At 41.2% G+C, this 20,232-nt stretch overlaps 1 protein-coding gene across 25 annotated transcripts in view; it reads right to left on the bottom strand.

Annotated features, from left to right (window-relative positions):
• The window catches only part of NEDD4L (NEDD4 like E3 ubiquitin protein ligase), a 265,692-nt gene that overhangs the window by 76,089 nt on the left and 169,371 nt on the right, over positions 1–20,232 (bottom strand). For all 25 annotated transcript variants that reach the window (XM_083575541.1, XM_083575542.1, XM_083575543.1 and 22 more), the window contains one exon: positions 6,662–6,712. In XM_083575541.1, the coding sequence (XP_083431667.1) occupies positions 6,662–6,712 (51 nt within the window). The remainder of the gene's footprint in view (positions 1–6,661; positions 6,713–20,232) is intronic.

Here is a 20,232-nt window from a genome sequence, read left to right as displayed (position 1 = left end):
CCCATTTGCCTACACGGAAACCTTTGAGGGAATTTCTGCAAATGGATCTAAGCAAGCACATTTTGCATGACTAACAAAGCCTTGTAGACTGGAACCTAACAGAGAAATATTTGCTATTGGAAAACAATGGGAATGAGATTTTTCCTTTCCCAGTGAACCGTCAGAGGCTACCAACCTCTTAGGGAACGCTAACTCAAAGGTAAACAGTAGCATCCCAAGAAAAGCAGCTGAGAAAACTCAAAACAGCAAGCTCCCTTCTTGCACAACAGCTGCCTGGCAGCCCCAAGGAGTGAAAAGCCTCCATCTATTCTGCTATTTATTAATCCTAATCAACATTCAGTTCATGCCAGCAGCCAGGCATATGCAGCCAGACGCACAGAGCTACATCAATTTGTATGATCTTGCAGAAAGGAAGACGTCTTTACAAGCCCGCAGTGGTCGTGTCCACACAAAATGCTAAGCCATGGTCTAGTGCAAGGGTAGATAAATATTTCTCCTTTGCCCCTGAGGGCTGTAAGGAACAGTGTGTAGGGTGATCAGGGGTTACATGCCAGGGGGTATAGCCAAAATTCTCTCTCTCAAACACACCCATCCCTCCTCCAACAGAGCTGTGAGAAGAATTCAATTTCGCTTTTATTGAATTAAGTGTTACTGAGTATTATGTTCAAACCGAGGATCCTAGCTTAAAACAGATTCCGATGAAATGAATAAACCAGATTCATAGCCCATGGTTTAAAGCTGACATTTTACTCACCCATGTCTGCGGTACAGGAAACAGATAAGTATAGACAAAGTAAGCAGAATTAAATTCCTGGCTGCGGTATTAGTAATATGTATTACCACAGTACTATTACATGTTTGGCTTTCTTCCTTTTAATAGAATAATGTTATCTCAAAGAGTCTCGTTTGCCTAAAATCCTTAAAGCTGCAACCTCTGATGTGTGGTATAACATTTTCCACAAGCTTCTCCACTGCTGTATTTTTCTGCACAAAATTTCCTTTTTTTAAAAAAAAGAAATGCATTGTTTGCTAACAGTAACATAATGGATAGATACAATGCAAGCAAAATTGGGAAACTTGCATTGCAAAACAGTCAAATCTAAAATGAAAGGCGTACGCTATTTTCGGCCGGCCGGCCTTGTGAATGCCGTGTATTTATGAACACAGCTCTTCAAATCTGCTAAAGTTATCTTGTTAACAGTTTTCAGTGCCTCCGTTTTCTTTCTCTCAACAAGGTTATTACAACAGTTGAGTTGTCAAATCTAAAAATACTTACAAATATTCTACTAAAAGCAATTTCCAGCGAAAACTTTGCATTTGTATGGATACTATGTTTATTAGGGGCTATCGCTCTTGCTTGCTGCCCACCTACCCTCTACCCTCAGCCAACCCCCCTCCCTTTACAACTCGCCAAAAAAACCCTCCCCTTACAGCTTTGGCTCCCAAATCCTCTCCACTCTTTCTGTACAGCTTGCCCCGCAAAACTATCCCTATCTCCTTACAAACTCATCCGACAACCACCCGCCCGCCACCACCCATCCCTGTGGTTGCTCTGTTGCTGCCGCAGAAGTGAGTTCCTCTCCGCCAGGTGAAGTAAGTTTGCTTTTTAAAATACAGGCCTTCTTCTCTTAGCAGCAGGGGGCAGACGAAGGGGAGAAAGACTTTCTCACTTTCATTCCCTTCCCCTGCAGCCATTTGTGGCAGTGGGATTGTGGGAAAGGCCTACCTGGGCTGGCCACTTGCCCACTCACTCGACCTACTTGCTCCGAGATTCTTGAGCAGGGGTCAGCAAACTTTTTCAGCAGGGGCCAGTCCACAGTCCCTCAGACCTTGGGGGGGGGGAGTGGACTATATTTTGGAAAAGAAATATATGAACGAATTCCTACGCCCCACAAGAAACCCAGAGATGCATTTTAAATAAAAGGACACATTCTACTCATGTAAAAACATGCTGATTCCTGGACCGTCCATGGGCTGGATTTAGAAGGCGATTAGGCCAGATCTGGCCCCCAGGCCTTAGTCATAGCTGTCAACTTTCCCCTTTTCTTGCGAGGAATCCTATTCGAAATAAGGGAATTTCCCTTAAAAAAAAAGGGAAACGTTGACAGCTACAGCCTTAGTTTGCCTAACCATTTTCTTGACCTACGTTCGCCATTTTAACTTGTCTGCCCACTCGGTCGTCAATGTGGTGACAGACAAGCACCAAGTACACAGCATGGAGAGAAATGACATAAAATTCTGCTTTTATGATCCCCATCGCATCACATGTTTCAGTTAAGGTACTCTGGGCAAGTGGTGAAAAACAACAACACATATTTAACAGCATGTAGAATTGACAGCACATGCTTTTTTCAGTGTTGCTTAGCTGAGTCAAAATAACATGCTAACTCAAAACTGGGGGGGCGGGGATTAGCGCACTGGAAGTTTTTTGTCAGAAAACTCACACCATGTGCTCATTTATGGATGCGTAAATGGATACTGCACAGCTGTTAGCCATTAACAGCCCCCCTCAAAAATTCTATATAATATTCAGTTACGCCCCACTGCAGTGGTTGCACTTTGAAGCTGTGTGGCTCCCAGGACTGTGGGGAGCTGTGTGGACATTTATAGGTATGGATGCAGAGAAGAAAATCAGTTGCTGTGCTCTGTCTTTTTAGTATCCATTTTCTACCTGTGAATTGGTATTTCTGGAGGAAGAAGGATTTCTACTGCTTCCTGTCAAGTTAACAGCATGACCATTTTATTAAATTTATGACGGTCCCCTCTTCCACTGATTCACAACAGGAACCAAGTCATGCAAAAATATATATTTGCCCAATTTAGCCTTCAAGAAGCATTCAGCAGCCATTCCACCCAGTTCTCATTCCCAAGCGATATATCCACAGAGCATTTCTACCCACGAGTCTCCTGCAGAGCTAAATATTTAGCTAGCTTTCTTTAAAAGGCCAGCTCGATGTGAAAACCCTTATTTGTCGGGATGAAACACAGCCTGTTTTTCAGTTCTGAACAGTTTTCAGCAAGAGTGTTTTCACTGTGCAAAAGGAGAATTTCCATGGAGCAGACAAGTGACTAAAATGTGTTAAGAGTCTCCAAAAGCAGTGCCACTGTCTGACACTGGGAAGATGGGCATTAAAAACATTCTCCTTGTTCTAGGCTTGAATGTTTGCTTGTTAACACGTTTTTAATGCTTCCTTATTCTTGGTGAGTGCATCAGTCAAGTCCATAAGCATGTGTCTTGCATATAAAAGAGAACTGAAGATGCAGAGGCTGTGAATTCGCTATTTCTGCTCTCTCGTAACAATGGTCTAGAACTGGAAGCTTTACATCATTTTTATTTCATTGTAATAGATGTGAACTTTGATGTAAGACTATGAAAACAGGTGCAGCAATACAGGCCATGCGTTTCCCTCCTTTCACTTTCCGCAGTAAACTATCATGTAGCTTTACATCTGCACCAAGGTTAACTCTAACTATGGTTATTTTCACACCAGGGTTTGCAGGTGTTCGTCTGCCCATGTTTGAACGCTTGCCTAGAAAGTGCTGCGGCTTCCAGCTACAAAATGGCTATCGTTGGGGGCATGGTGATAACAAAAAATTAGGGACAGTACAGTCATTGCTGCTTCGCCGCCACCACTCAACAAGTCCTGTATGTTGGTACATCCTGCTGGTTCTGACTGTGGCGACCACAACAGTATTGATCACACACAGAGAGCAATGCCCATGCTCTCCAATAACAGGGATCATTCCCTAGTACCAGACACACCTCAGCCGCTGTCTGTTGCACAGACAGCACATGAACACACTCACCCCAAGCATACAGACCACAGTCATCTCTCTCAGTCACCCATGCATCTATCCCTCTCTCTGCCCAGGTGCATCTTTCCGAATCACACACACATCCAGAAAAACGCCTCCAAAGAAGGACCTACCCTTGAAATAAAACCAATCCTACCCTCAAAATAAAAATTCAAGGGCAACCATCTAGGTGCCCACAAATTGGTGATCCCTACACTATGGCTTCATATGCCACAGTTTATGAACCTGTCGACAAGCACCATTGAATGATTCCCTTCCCCTGTTTATTGGCTTTGGAACAGCGATCCTGGCTTGCATTAAGTCAAGGCTCCTTGTTGTACCTTTGCATGGACCCAGCACACAACAGGAAGGGGGAGGAGGGTGTGGCCATGGCACTATGACACCACGGACAAATGTCCAAAGACAGCCAGAGGGGTTGCAAACTCTGGTTCAAATATTGGGTTACATCCAAGACGTTGATAAGCTCCATTGAAATCAATGGGATGTCAGCTAATAATGACTAAATTCCATTGACTTTGATGGATCTGTTTCTAAGGAGGACTAAGTTTGGATCAAAGCCATAGCTGGCATTAATATTGGTACAGATGCAATGTGGTGGCTGTGATCAGCTTGGAGACATGGTCTCATTAGGTGGTGATGGCAATTTTCTATTCTGCCCTGTAGTCTTAGGCATATATGTTTTCAGGTTTCCACCTTGTCCCCAATGCTTTCTAACATCTACAGGAAACCACTGGGGAAAGCCATTTGTACACCGATGAGACAGCTCTTTGATTAAGAGGTTTATAAATATTCTAAATAAATTAGTAAAATTTGGCAGGTTGGACTGAGGTTTCAGTAATATGCCGATGCAGCGCCATCTCTGTTTTCTACCTACAAATTGCAGGGAGGCTGTGGAACTGTTGGAACAGGTGTGCATAGGCTGGTTAGGTCAGAAACATTACAAGAATTCTGCATCAGGCTTAAAAGATCTATAATTGTGCACTGGCTCATTATAATTTGGTGTTTGCAATAATTGCAATTGCTTCCCCCCGCCCCCCACGGTATTTTGAACATCTTTTCCCATCAGTGATTTGGGGTTTCTCGGTGTGTTTTGCAGAAAAGTTAGACTAAACCTTCTGGAATCTGTTGTTCTCCTGCTCTTAAAGGCAATGTTTTCTGTTACGGGGACTTCTCATTATCAACGACAAAGCACATTCAATGTTGTTATTTTAGGTTTAATTAAAAAAAAAAAGACAGAAGCTTTCAACGGGAACCATGTTGCTTTCCTACATATAGCAGCTACATGGGGGGCTGACGCCACTGACGTAAGATGGAAACAGCTATTTCAAAAGAGCCCTGTGGCATCGCACGTAGTTTTTCCACAAGGAATAGAAAATTGCAAAGAGCTAATTTTTTTTATGAATCATTTGGAACAGAGTATTACTTCTAACTAGGTCCCAAGTGGTTTAGTTTTAGAGCAGCAGCAGGGAACCTTTCTGAAAACACTTTTGTGGTTGTCAACCGGTTTGACAAATGGAGGTAAAACATTAGAGCTTATTAGGAACGTTTAACACGTTTTCTGCTGGCTGTGTTCTGGTGCAATTCAGGAGAGGACACTAATCTCCAGTTAGTGACAACTCTACCAGGTTGAACGTCTAGCACATTTGTAAAACTCAGCACTAAAAACACAACTGAGATCAATACCAGCAGTAGAATAAGAATTCCTATTACTTAATCTCATGTCGTGATTCTTTTACTCTTTTTATATACAGTGGCACCTTGGAAGTTGAACGGAATCTGTTCTGGAAGTCTGTTTGACTTCCAAAACGTTCAGAAATCAAGGCGTTGCTTCTGATTGGCTGCAGGAAGCTCCTGCAGCCACTTTGAAGCTGCGGAAGTCGCATTGGACGTTTGGGTTCCAAAGAACGTTCGCAAACCAGAACACTCACTTCCGGGTTTGCGGTGTTCGTGAGCCAAAACATTCAACTTGCAAGGCGTTCGGGATCCACGGTACAACTGTACTCAAGACACTTTAACTCTAAGCTTTTAACCAGTGCTTTGTGGGGTTCTTCAAGTGTTTTGGACTGTAACTCCTATCGGTCCCAGCTAGCATGGCCAGTGGTCATGGGTGAAAGCAGCGGGACAGCAAAACACTGGGGAAGGCTGCTTTAAATGCTAAAGAACTAGGAATATATGGTGGAAGCAAACTGCTGCTATATGGTACGTTGCATTCGTTGCCTGGAGAGTGGCCAACAGCACAAGTTACGTCATCAGCTCACATTGGGTGTTGCATATCATCCTAATATATAAAAATGGTGCAGCTCCTGCCTATCTTATACTTGGCTGAGCACCATCTGAGTGGCTAACTCCATCTATCCCTACATGCACTACTACCGATGCTAGAGTAAGTTACCAAATATGGGCTTGGTATCTATGTGTTTCCGTAGTCTGCAAAGGCCTATCATGGGGCTTTAGAAATTTGCCCTAAAGTTACAGAGGGGAAGGGAAAGCCACTCTTCTCCACACATGAACCAGATGATAGGGGTTTCTGGAGCTCCTCTCTTCTCTTTTGTTCCTCTACCCCACCCTGACATCATGCAGATTTGGGACTGTGATGCAGTACTACATTTTTATGTATATAGGAAGATATTGTTTAAACCAGGGACGGGGAGCCTGTAGACCCCCCCCCCCGATGTTGCTGGACTACCAACTCCCATAATCCCTGACAGTTGGCCCTGTTGGTTTGGGGTCAATGGGAATCGGAGTCCAGAAAGATCTGGAGAGTTACAGATTCCCCATCCTTGGTTTAAGCCATTGTCCCAGGAGCTTGGATGCAGTAGAGAAAGTTGTAAATAAAATATGTTACCGGAAGATGATTAAGTGGCACATCCACTTGACCCAGGAAGTCGTCTCTGGTCTGTTAATGAAACAGAAAAGACATTAAATTATCATTAAGACATAATTTGTTCATTAATTCAGTCCAACTGATGACATTATATCATGCTAGTTTCCGTAACAGCCTTGAAAATTATCAACTGCATACCCCCAAAATGCCTCCCCTTACGGAGCCAATGTCTTCTGTTAGTAAAAGCATTCCAGTTATTTCTAACGTTGCTTCTGTCCTCACGAAGGCTCACATGATATTTAATAGTCGGTAAAAATGAAAGTTGAGAGTCAAAAGCTCTGCAATATTTTTCTTCATTTCAAAGTCAGCGAAAAGTGCATCCGAACCTCAGATGTGGTTAAAAAAACTAGCCTTTTTTGCACTTGCCACTCTATGGTGATGTTATTTCCTGCTGGAAAAGCAAGTTATCCTTTCTGAAAGAAAAGTTAATGTCCCCTATAAGAGTTACGTAAGTGCCTTCATGCTCACTTAAGCGTTCCTCAACGTAGAGATCTCCTTGTTCACTGCAATGGACAGATCTGGTCCATGCATGCAAAGTGATGACCAATTTCTCCGGGACAATAAATGACTTACTGCCCAAAGATTAATTACCTGCACATACTAGGAAGATAGGAAGTTCCCTTATACTGAGTTCGGCAATTGGTCCTTCTATCTCGGTATCATTAACATTGGCTGACACCAAAGTTTTCATACAGGAGAATGTGCCAACCATACCTAGGCATGCCATGTGCTGAAATGGGGATTTCTGGTATGCAAGGCACATGCTCTATCACTGAGCTATGGCCTTCCCATATCTGTAAACAAATCCTGGACCAGGAGTATGTTTTAGAATCAGTGGAGTTAAAAGCAAATTGGAGAAACAGTTAAAAGCAAGTATATACAAGTTTTCAAAAGATGAATTAAAGCGAAGAATAGCTAAAAGCAGATTAAAACACATGTAACTTATATATATATATATATATATATAATTTTTATTAAATTTTCTAATTTACATTTCAAAGTATTCATTTAGACAACCTTACATCAAAAACTTCCTTTCTTCTCTTTCTGTGGTTCATTTTGCATACCATACATCCCTGCATATTTTACATGAACTAAACCATTCGGTAATCCATTGTTATATCCATCAAAAATTATTTTCAGGGTTGAATTTATCTTAACGCTACCAGCGTTTTTAAATAAACACAATTGTCACCCATATATTCAATAAACATTTTCCAGTCTTCTTTAAAAGTACATTCTTCTTGTTCTCTTACTCTAAAAGTTAAAATATGTGAGCTGCGTATATTCCATCAGTTTATGTTGCCATTCTTCTTTAGTTGTTTGTAAATTGAGTCTTCTACTGCTAATCAGAGGCTTCCTGTTGAATCCGTCGGCTGATTCTGAATCTGTTGAATCTGTCGACTGAGCACCCATGCAACACAGAGGTGATATTTGAAGCTTTTGTTTTTCCTAAATTTTTTTGAATTTTTGTTTGTGTTGCTTTTTCGTTTTTTGACTGTGACTTGTTCTTCATTTTATGGGACTGACTTGTGACTGCGGCTTCTGACTCCGTTTTTGTGACTGTGTGGAACCCAGTTCAGCTACTAATTGATTGATTGTGTGACTGCAGAAATGGATAAAAGCCCTCCATCCAAACAATGACATGTAAGAAAAAATAATTTTAATTTTTATCATCTACAATACTGTCTTATTTATTTTATAGTACAGTACATTGATTATTGCTTTCATTTTATGGATCAATGGTCTCGTTAGATAAAAATCATGTTAAATTACTGTTTTGGGGGTTGTTTTTAGAAGTCTGGAGTAATCCATTTTGCATTACTTTCTATGGGAAAGCATGCCTTGGTTTTAGAACGCTTTGGTTTTGGAACAGACTTCCGGAAGGGATTAAATTTGGGAACCAAGGTACGACTGTATTCAATATGCTTATAGATTGCATTGCATTGTTCACGTTGGCATCTGTCCATCTCAGGAGACAATGGAAGACTGTGTCTTCAGGGGTGTAGCATTTTGGGGGAGTAAAGTGAAAGCTAATGCAATATTTTCAAACCTTGCCTTAAAAGAATTCCAACCTTCAGTTTAAAGGAGAGATTAGTTCATGAATTAGGGGTCGCATTATTTTTCCCCAACCTCCCCCCCAAATGTCCACTTTTTCCACTGGAAAAAAATTAAATGAATTCAATATAAAGATGGGAGATTTCTTTCTCCAATCTTCCCATTTCTGCATCACACCCGAAACCCCTGGACTTCCCTTCAATTGTCTCTCCTATTTTCAAATGTTGAACTGTAAGATCCACACAACTAGGTCCTGTGTTGCTTTTTGTTGTTCTGTAAATCACCTTGTACATTAATGGTGTGGTACAAATGAAGGGTGTGGGATGTGGGTGGTGCTGTGGGTTAAACCACAGAGCCTAGGGCTTGCGGATCAGAAGGTCTGCGGTTTAAATCCCCATGACGGGGTGAGCTCCCGTTGCTCAGTCCCTGCTCCTGCCCACCTAGCAGTTTGAAAGCCCATCAAAGTGCAAGTAGATAAATAGGTACCGCTCCAGCGGGAAGATAAACGGCATTTCCATGCACTGCTCTGGTTCGCCAGAAGCGGCTTAGTCATGCTGGCCACATGACCCGGAAGCTGTACGCCGGCTCCCTTGGCCTATAAAGCGAGATGAGCGCCACAACCCCAGAGGCGGCCAGGACCGGACCTAAGGGTCAGGGGTCCCTTTACCTTTACAAATGAAAAGGAAACCTTAAACAGTGCAGAAGCTGGCGTCTTCTCTACCTGGTGCCCCATGGTAGTTGGAATACACTGAAAATGCTTTCCAAATTCTAACTAATACATTAATTTAAACTTCTGATCTAAATGCGCTGTACTCTTGCTGCTTCATTTAAGATAAAAACCAAAATTAGCCTTAGGCTTCTAAAATGCCTAATTATTCTGTCAAATTAGAAACTGCCCATTATTCACTGAGTAGCAGAAAGTGAACTGACTGACATTTGAAATGCTTATTCCATCAAACTGAAGGACAGGGAGACCAAAAAAATGTGGAGATACTGATAACATGAAAGATTATTTGAAATATGCAAATTATACCTTGGAGCAAGTTCTGCAGAAACAGAAGTTACTGGAATGGGCAGCCTTTGCCATAGCTTCATTAGGCAATGTTTAATGTCATTCATTAGCTAATTTCTTGGACAGCAACAAATCCTCCCAATTTAAACAAGGCATGAAATCCATCCATTTATACAACTGTGACTAAGATCCATTCAACTAGTTCTGTGTGTCCAGACATATTTTGGACTTGCATTTCACGAATCCTATCTAACCAGATGGTTCTGAAACTTTGAAGTTGTAAAAGAAGTCTGTGATACCTTTTAATATCCTTTCAGTAAATTCCCCAAACATTTGATAGATTTTTACAGGTTGGCATGACCCACATACTGCTAGACTTTGGGTTTTTACTACTACTGCTGCTGCGATTGAGGTATTATTATTAATAACAACAACAACAATTTGTTGCTGTTATTTTACAAAAGAAAAAATAATAATACGCAACATTTCAATAAAACCATTATAAAACCCAGCACATGCAACAGCAAATATTTCTACTATGGATTTTTCACACATTTTACTTACCAAGCAAAAGTAAATTTATTAATTTAAGCCGGATATCTTTTGAAATCCCAAGTCGTGTTACAACTTTTCAGAACCCCGTATTTTTGGAATTTGAAAGTTGAAAAATTCAATGTGTCCTACTGTGGGAGGACTTGTCTTCAGATTTGCAACGTGGCCAGCAATGTCACAAGACTCTCTGCCAGACCCAGACCAGCAGGTTGTATTACTGCGTAAGTGTAATATTGGGACAAAGGATGGCCTGGTTGCACTTGGGTTCAGAAAGGCCTAGGGCAGGCATGGCCAAACTTGGCCCTCCAGCTATTTTGGGACTTCAATTCCCATCATCCCTGACCACTGGCCCTGTTAGCTAGGGATGATGGGAGTTGTAGTCCCAAAACAGCTGGAAGGCCAAGCTTGGCCATGCCTGGTCTAAGGTGTGCCCATTATCTCACCAGGCCATGAGGACAGCCAACTATGGAACATTATAGTAGCAAAGGAAATTGGGAGACTAAAGGTGGACAACACAAAGCAAGTATCAACTTGTACTGAACAATAAGAACTTCAGGAGGTGAGGAAGGGGGGCATGTCTGTGTGTCTCCTTGTCCAGCACGACCATTCACTTTTGTCCCTAGAACCATGACATGAATCCAAACTAGGCGATTAGGAGACTCTTTCAACGAACAGGAAAGGAACTTGCTCCAACCTTGAGAGTCAAAGCAACTCTTCCAAAATGGAAAAGGAAAGAGAGGGAGTAGGGAGGGTCTCTTTTTCTCTGATCCATATCATCAGGCTTTAAAGACCATTACTTGCTCTAAGGAAAAGCAAACGTTTTAACCGGTCAGCTTAACAATCATGATATTCACTAGCGTGCAAATTGCTTTAGGTGGAAATATGGCTACTGAAGTGAACAGGCATAGAAATACGCTTCAGCCTCCTTGCTTCAGTAAAAACAACAACATGGGGGAGTTATTGCAATACCAGACTGGACTCAAGTGATTAGAATTCGAATATATTGTTACCTCATTTTCCAATACCTTTATCATGATTATTTTTCTGATTACTTCCATGTAGTCTCCCAATACATGAATTTACTTGAATACACCACATGGGAACAAGATGTTAACACTACAGCAATGGTTATTAAATTATTATTATTAAATTAAATTATTATTAAATTGCGGGTGTGAATCTTTGCAGCATTTCTAGTGCGTTCTACAGATGGATATTTCCTCCCCGCCCACCCCACTCTTCAATGCTGAATGAAATATTAAGGGAGATTTAAGGGTGCAATTCACTGTCTGAGGGGCTATAGGATTTGGCAGTTTCCTGAGCTTGGAATTTCCCCAAAAACCTTTTTGGTCTGGCTTCAGAAGGCTTTGGAATGGGACAGTAAAGAGACCAGGAAGCACGATGGGGCACTGGCATTCTTCTCGCTCACCATCAGGTACTTTATACCACACAACGGCCAAACTTTCTGGGTGTGCAATGGGAGAGGGTCCCACCACCAGGGGTATGAGCCAGTCCGTTGGGGAGTTGTGGGGAGACGTAAAAATGAACAGGGCATGTTCCACACTATGGGTTTCCAACGCCTCTTGATCCAATATCAATTACAAGATCTTCAGGTGACCATGAAGATGGATAATAGGCACTTAAGAGACTGTCTCTTCAGGTCCGATGCAGAAAGGGATTTAATTGCCTCTACCAAAAGTTCACCATGGTTCCCACTTATCGAAATGGAGCACATCCGAGCTAGTTATCTGACAAAGCTCCCACTTGCCGTACTAAGAGCCGCTTTTACAGAATTACGATTCCAATCGATGCTCTCGGCGGTGGTGGATGGTCGGTACAGCAAAGTACAGTACAAGGAGAGACTTTGTCTGTGTGGGCAACCTTGTGCAGAGGACCTGTACCACTATTTACTGCAATGCCTGCTATATATAGAACCAAGAGACCGATTTATAAAACCCCTGCTTACGAATGGAACACACTCGAACAGGGCGGAAAGGGTGAAATGGCTGCTGAGTGATACTGATTTCTTCGTAACTTATAAAGCAGCACTATATGCGTTGGCAGCTAAGAAGATCAGGAGAAAAGAACTAGATAAAATAGCGGTCAATTGCAAAGGTGATTCGGACATTTAAGCTGGCACATTCTATCTGAGAACCCCCTGCTATTCTATCGTATGCAACAAATAATTTCTAGGAGACGTGACCGTGGTTTATTGTATTTGCAGTGCCTGATGTTTTTATGGTTTTTATGGTTATTGTTGTTATTCTTTTTGTTTCCTTTGTGAATGAAGCCATGGCCTTTGGCTAGTGCAATCAAGTTTATGATGATGATGCTATGGGTTGGGTCACAAAGTTTGGTCAACCAAGTGATATTAAGTGACCAATCCACCACCACCCCTATTTAGACAGATAGGCCTCCCCTGCTGGCAGCACCCCAGCATCCCTCATTGCCTCTCTCCTGTACCACCCCTTTCACTGCTAAGTGTAGTGGGGATTGCCTAACAACAGGCAATAATTTCAGAAACTTATCCTGACAACAACATCAACCCCAGTCCATCTGATTGGGTTGCCCCAGCCACTCTGGGTGGCTTCCAGCAAAATCTATTAAAAAACCCACAGTAAAACATCAAACTAAAAGCTTCCCGATACAGGGCTGCCTTCAGATGTTTTCTAAAAGTCATATAGTTGTTTATTTCCTTGACATCTGACAGGAGGGTGTTGCACAGGGTGGGTGCCACTACCAAGAAGACCTTCTGCCTGGTTCTCTGCAACCTCACTTCTCGCAGCTTAGGGAACCAACCACCAGAAGGCCCTCTGAACTGGAACTCACTGTCCGGGCTGTGAAGACACTCCTTCGAGTACACAGGGCCAAGGCTGATTAAAGCTTATTGATCCGGATACACGTTCAGCATTTCTATACCACTCTCTTCCCTCCTGTCATTTCCCCTGCCATTTACCATTTTGGCGGGGAGATTTTGCAACAGGAATCCATTCTGACTAGCCCCCACCACCACCCTGGCTGTTTACCCCAACCTCATGAAAAGCACAGAAATCTCTTGGGATTGCCTTATAAAGCCTGCCCACACCCTTCCCAACAAAACCTCACATTGTAAAAGCAAGGCCTCCCCTGAAAAGGAATTACCGTATAAGACTAGGTTTTTTTTTTTTACTAAAAAAATAGGTTTAAAATTGGAGCACAGGAAGTGCTGAGGGGTGTTTTCTTAATCTGGAGTCCCCAAAAACAGGGGGTGTCTTATACATGGGGGCGTCTTATACATGGAAAAATACGGCAGATAGCACCAACAGCAGGATTAACTAAGATTACGATCTGCCTCTTGCTTTGGACTGAAACGGCTGTTCTGTGAGAGAAAGCCCCGAATCAAGGCAATGATCATACATTCAGCTGAGAAGGGCTAGCGAGGGACTGAATGCAGCCATTAATTAGAGACTTGGCAGGGAGACAACAGACGTGTTCCTTGTGCAAAAGTCACTGTCATTGTCCTCTTGGCATGCCTCTCTGTTCTGTGTCACTACAGTGGGGCAGTGGAGATAACGGCAGCATATGGCTTGGAGGCTGGAGGTGAGACTACAGGCTTGGGTGGGAGGTGTTGAAATTCCCCGAGACAGGGTTCTGCCTGCGTGAGGAAACAACACTTTAAGGTCACCGACCTGGACCAGCACATTTGTTCCTAGCGATTAAACGACGGAATTGATTTGGGGTTCTACGACTGCATGCTATCTGCCGGCACTGAGTGAGAGTCTGCCGTCGGTATATGAACAACAGGATCCACAGAACAAACTTCAAGCTTTGTGTTTTAAGCACACACTCATCACACAGACTCATTAAGACCTCTGTTTTCTTTTCTTTCTTTTTCTTTTCAAAGATCTTTATCGAAACTTAGCATATATACATAATAACCAAAATTCCCAATGATTCCCTCACATAAAATATAATATCTAAATTACAACAGTTGCATAATTATACACTTAATTATAAAACCCATCACCCACCCTCTACTTCCCCTCCACAGCAATTCGACTTCTGTATATTTCTTTCTACCTTCCCCCCCTTGCATTCTATAATAAATTATTTTTGTTAAATTCTGATTTTTCCTTCTTTCTTTCTTTGTTTTGTTATTGCTTACATTTTTTATTCTAAGCCTATTAACATGTCATTTTTAGAACACTATTTTGACATATAATCTTCGAAATATTTCCACACCTTCCACACCATTCTTAACTTTTGATTTGATTGATATCTTATAATTGAAGTTAATTTTGCCAATTCTATATACTCACTTAATTGGTGGGCTTGCAAGGAAATTGGTGGGCTTGCAAGGAAATAAAGAAGTTTTGGGGAATAATACATGAGGAACTTAAGAAAATGCTAAAAAAAAAAAAACCTTGATAAAATATCCCGAAGTTTATCTGTTAGGGTTGGTGGGCAAAGACATACCACATATGAAACAAACAATCTTTTTATATGCAACAACAGCTGCCAGGGTAGTGATTGCTACTAAATGGAAATCTCAGGACATACCAACAAAGGAAGAGTGGATTTGTAAATTAAGACCTCTGTTTTTCCTTTATCTACCCACGACAACCCAACAAATGTCCATCCTCAAAAACGGTTATAGCAATAATTGTTTTTTTTTTTATAATATTTTTATTTTTCCATATAGACACAACAGAACAAACATAAACATACAAAGACAAAAACAAAACAAAAAACATGTATCATTTCATATCCTAATTTCATATCCTATCTTCCCCGACTTCCTCATGCCTCCCCTTTCTGTATTCCAAATTCTTATCGATTGTTCAGCAAATCTTCCCTTATTTTAATTTAAATTTAGACTGTTCTTCCTTATTCTCCTTGTCTTAACCATTACTAATAGTAACCATTTACTTTCCAGTCCAACATCATTCTAACTTTCATTAACTTTGTAATATTTCTTTAAATAGTCCTTGAATTTTTTCCATTCTTCTTGCGCTGCTTCTCTTCCCTGGTTTCGGATTCTGCTCGTCATTTCTGCCAAGCCCATATAGTCTATCACCTTCATCTGCCATTCTTCCAGTGTGGGTAGTTCTTGCGTCTTCCAGTACTTCGCAATGAGTGTTCTAGCTGCTGTTGTAGCATACATAAAGAAAGTTATATCCGTCTTTAACACCCCTTGGCCGACAATACCCAAGAGAAAGGCCTCTGGTTTCTTGGGGAAAGTATATTTAAATACCTTTTTGAGTTCATTATAGATCATTTCCCAGAATGCCTTAATCTTCGGGCAAGTCTACCAAAGATGAAAAAATGTACCTTCAGTTTCTTTACATTTCCAACATTTGTTGTCAGGCACATGGTAAATCTTTGCAAGCTTGACTGGGGTTATGTACCACCTATATATCATTTTCATAATGTTTTCTCTTAAGGCATTACATGCCGTAAATTTTATCCCGGTGGTCCACAACTTTTCCCAATCAGCAAACAAGATATTATGACCAATGTCCTGAGCCCATTTAATCATGACCGATTTAACCGTTTCATCTTGTGTATTCCATTTCAGCAGCAAATTGTACATTTTGGACAAATTCTTAGTACTGGGTTCTAACAGTTCTGTCTCCAATTTTGATTTTTCCACCTGGAAGCCAATTTTACTGTCCAGTTTAAACGCTTCATTTATTTGATGGTAGTGGAACCAGTCTCTCACCTTCCCTTTTAATTTCTCAAAACTCTGCAATCTCAATTTGTCCCCTTCCTTTTCCAAAATTTCCCAGTATCTTGGCCACTTGGACTCCATATTTAACTTTTTAACTGCCTTAGCTTCCATTGGCGACAGCCACCTTGGAGTTTTATTTTCCAGCAAGTCTTTATATCTGACCCAGACATTTAATAGTGCTTTTCTGACAATATGATTTTTGAAACTTTTATGTGCTTTAACCTTGTCATACCACAAATATGCATGCCACCCAAAAATGTTATTAAAACCTTCCAAATCCAAAATGTCTGTGTTTTCAAGAAGTAGCCATTCTTTCAGCCAGCAGAAAGCTGCCGCTTCATAGTAAAGTTTAAAGTCTGGCAGGGCAAACCCCCCTCTTTCCTTTGAATCCGTTAATATCTTAAATTTAATTCTGGGCTTTTTGCCCTGCCAGACAAATTTAGATATGTCTTTTTGCCACCTCTTGAAACAATCCATTTTATCAATTATTTGCAATGCTTGGAACAAAAACAACATTCTTGGCAATACATTCATCTTTATAGCTGCAATACGGCCTAACAAGGAAAGCTTTAAGTTGGACCAAATCTCCAAATCTTTTTTCACTTCTCTCCAAGTTTTTTCATAATTATCTTTAAACAAATTCACATTTTTAGCTGTCATGTTTATACCCAAATATTTCACTTTTTTAACCACAGTTAACCCTGTCTCATTCTGGAACCTTTCCTTTTCTATCTGTGTCAAATTTTTCTCCAAAACCTTTGTCTTAGACTTATTCAATTTAAATCCTGCCATATGACCAAACTCTTGAATTATTTCCAAAACTCTTTTCGTGCTAGCTTCTGGCTCTTGTAATGTAAGTACTAAGTCATCTGCAAATGCTCTCAGTTTATATTGTTTAGCTCCGACCTATAGCAATAATTGATCCTTTGACAGTGGAATGGTCTCCCCCGGGAGGTTGTGAACTCCCCTTCCTTGAAAGCTGGATGGCCATCTGTCCTGGATGATTTCGCTGAGATTGGGGTTGGACTAGATGATCCTCGGGATCCCTTCCAACTCTACGATTCCATGATTCTATGGTGGTACTTATTGTGTATCATTTTACTAGTGACAGGGCTGCCTTGACTGTTTTATGCAAAGGTGGGATACAAATACAGAAAACATAGAAATAAAGCTGGTGTTGTTTACATGGGAAGAGGGGAAATTGCGTTTGTAAATATTCACAGAGTATACCCTCTGGGAAGAGCACATTTTGGGTGCATTTCGAGTTTATACTTATCAGTTACTACTGATAATGCACACTGCATGGGCAAGTCATTTACTGCACCTCTCCCCTTTGGATTGGGCAGTGCTAATGATGTCACTGTCACGATTACCTAGTACAAAGTACAGTTCAACCAGATAATAAAGCTCAATTGCATTGTAAAATTGAGTATACATAGCTGTCAATGTTTCCCTTTTTTAAAGGGAAATTCCCTTATTCCGAATAGGATTCCTCCCAAGAAAAGGGAAAAGTTGACAGCTATGTGAGTATACTTTTGCCAAGAAGATCTCCTTCAGTTTGGAGTTTTTGTTTTGCACTTGTTTGGCACTACTTAAAATGTTTTGTTCAGACAAGCCGACCCAGACGTGTAAAGCTGGCATGCTTTTTAATCTAAAAATTTTATTGCAGAGGGTTACACTACAGGTTCTTTGGGGTCCTTTCCAACTATACAATTCTGTGATTCTATATTATGATATGCATTTTAAGCTGCTGATTTTATTTATACAGTCACACCTTGGTTCTCAAATTTAATCTGTTCTGGGAGTCCGTTCGACTCCCGAAACAGTTTGGAAACCAAGGCATGCCCTCCAATTGGCTGCAGGAGCTTCCTGCAGCCAATTGGAAGCCACGTAAGCCACGTCGGACATTCAGCTTCTGAAAAACATTTGCAAACTGGAACATGTTCAGGAGCTGATTTGTTCGACAACTAAGGCATTCTACTACCAAGGTACGATTGCACTGAGATTTTTTAAAGCTTTGATTTTTAGTGACCATTTTAATGCAAGTTTTATATTCTTAGTAAACCACTTAGAAGTTTTACAATTAAGTGGTATGCAAATTTTGTTAAAAAAATAAAAGAAATATGGTGCAAGGAGTCCTGGGATCTGTAACTCCCAGAGTGCCTGATGCCCCTATTGGGTGCCCTGGATAATTCTATATCCCAAGACTCCTTACTAACCCTGCCCATTATCAGACGTTTGCTTTACGTTATTTGGCACTTGTAAAAGCACCATTTCCACAGAGTGAAGTGGCTGAGTGGGCATTTATGGCGTAAGGCGATTTTTCAAATAAACCCAAGCTGTTAACTCTTGAAGTCCTACTGAGCACTCAGGCAGTCTAGAAAACTATATTTCCCATGTTCCCTGGCACCTGGGATGCTGCTGTTTCAATATACCAGGTGCCAAGGGAAAATTAGGCTGTGCAGAGACACCTCCTGTTGTGGCCACAAGGAAAGAGGCTATGGGGTGGGGGATAAGATATCACACAGTTACTGTATTTTTCGCTCCATAAGACACACTTTTTTCCTCCTAAAAGGGGGAAATGTCTGTGCATCTTATGGAGCGAATGTGTGGTCGATCTCTGGCTCCCTTTCCAGCGCCGCCCCCTTGCCCAGGCCTCCATTGTTGAATGTTCTGCAGAAGGAGGCTGTTTGTTTCCCCAGCGACATGTGACTGGCTGATTAGAATATCTGTCTGGAAACTGTAGAAACGGCTCCCTTTCCTTTCCTAAAGAAGCTGCAGAACTGTGACTTGAACCCTATAAAAACAGGATTTTTTCCCTTTGCAAAGTAAGCTCAACAACTTTGAGCTGATCCTCAAAAAAAGGAGCTTCCCCCCTTTGCAAAAGTAGCTGCACAACTGTGAGCTGATCCCCCAAAAACGGGGCTTTCCCCCTTTCCTCCTCTAAAAACTAGGTGTGTCTTATGGTCAGGTGCGTCTTATGGAGCAAAAAATACGGTAATCATTCCAGCAAAAGCTTTAGAAGGGGGGGGGAGAATTTTGTGAATGTGCTTTAAAATGCCAAACTATGTTGCAGGTCCTAAGGGAAAAATACCTCAGACGCACAGCATCCCTATCGTTCAATTAATGCCATTTCAACGACCATTTTGAGAAAAATATACCATAATTTCTCGCTCAGCCCCATCTCCCTATCTGTTCATATCAAGCCCAGAGGATATGAACAGATAAGGGGGGAAACGGGAAAAGTTTCTAATTAATTTTTTTCTATTCCACCCCACCCGCAAGCCAGGTTTCATGTCTCTACTCAAAAGGCACATTTTTCATTTGCACTTTGTGGGTTTAGTATCGGGTTTCCACTGACATTTTTGTCTTAGCACAGTTGAAACAGAGCAGCTCCTGAATGTTCAGCGATTATATGATTTTAGCAAAATTCATTTTTCGCTATTATTTCATCCCCCAGTATGCTGACAACTGGGTTACTCATTATGCCCCTAAGCGTACAATATAATTCCACACGAGAGCCGTGCCATTTTTTTTTACTATTTCGATTATGTTCTTTTCGCTTTGCGTTTTGTTTTTAAATATTTGTGAGCCACCCAGAGAACACAAGTGGGAAACCATGGAGGGAGGGGAGAGACAATCATGATTAATAATAATAATAATAATAATAATAATAATAATGCATCAAAAAGTGGCAATGTGTTTAAACCATAATGCTATTTTATTCCACCCTCCCTTTTTAAATCTAAAAAAACCACGTGGAAACACACCAGGAGGGACCCTGTAGAGTAATCCAATCATTGTACAGCCTGATCCTGTGAGCTGTTGTATCCACAAATAGAACTGATTCCTGTGCAATATCACAAATTGTAAGCTGCGTAACCTTTTAACCTATATTTTACACTTGAGCTACAACATGTCACCCACAGCCTTTTAAGAAATCATTTCAAGCAACTTATTAATCAGATTTAAAAGGATTTAACACGAGAAATTTCCTTATAACAGCCTCATTCCTCTCATTAAACGCTTTATTTGGATAACCAGAAGTCTAGAAGGAAGAGTGTGGCAAGCCTGTACAAAGACACCCAAGATATGTGTTTCTGTGAGTCTTTCCATCCCCAGAGTTGTCTTTCCCAGTTGCCTTGCAGCCAACTGCTGAGAAGGAAACAAAAGCCCAAACACTGGCCTATCTTAGTCCTG

The sequence above is a fragment of the Podarcis filfolensis genome, assembly GCF_964270895.1.
Source record: "Podarcis filfolensis genome assembly, chromosome: 11".
Classification (NCBI taxonomy): Eukaryota; Metazoa; Chordata; class Lepidosauria; order Squamata; family Lacertidae; genus Podarcis; species Podarcis filfolensis.
Note: the sequence above shows the minus strand (reverse complement) of the source record. Positions and strands in the feature narration are given on the sequence as shown.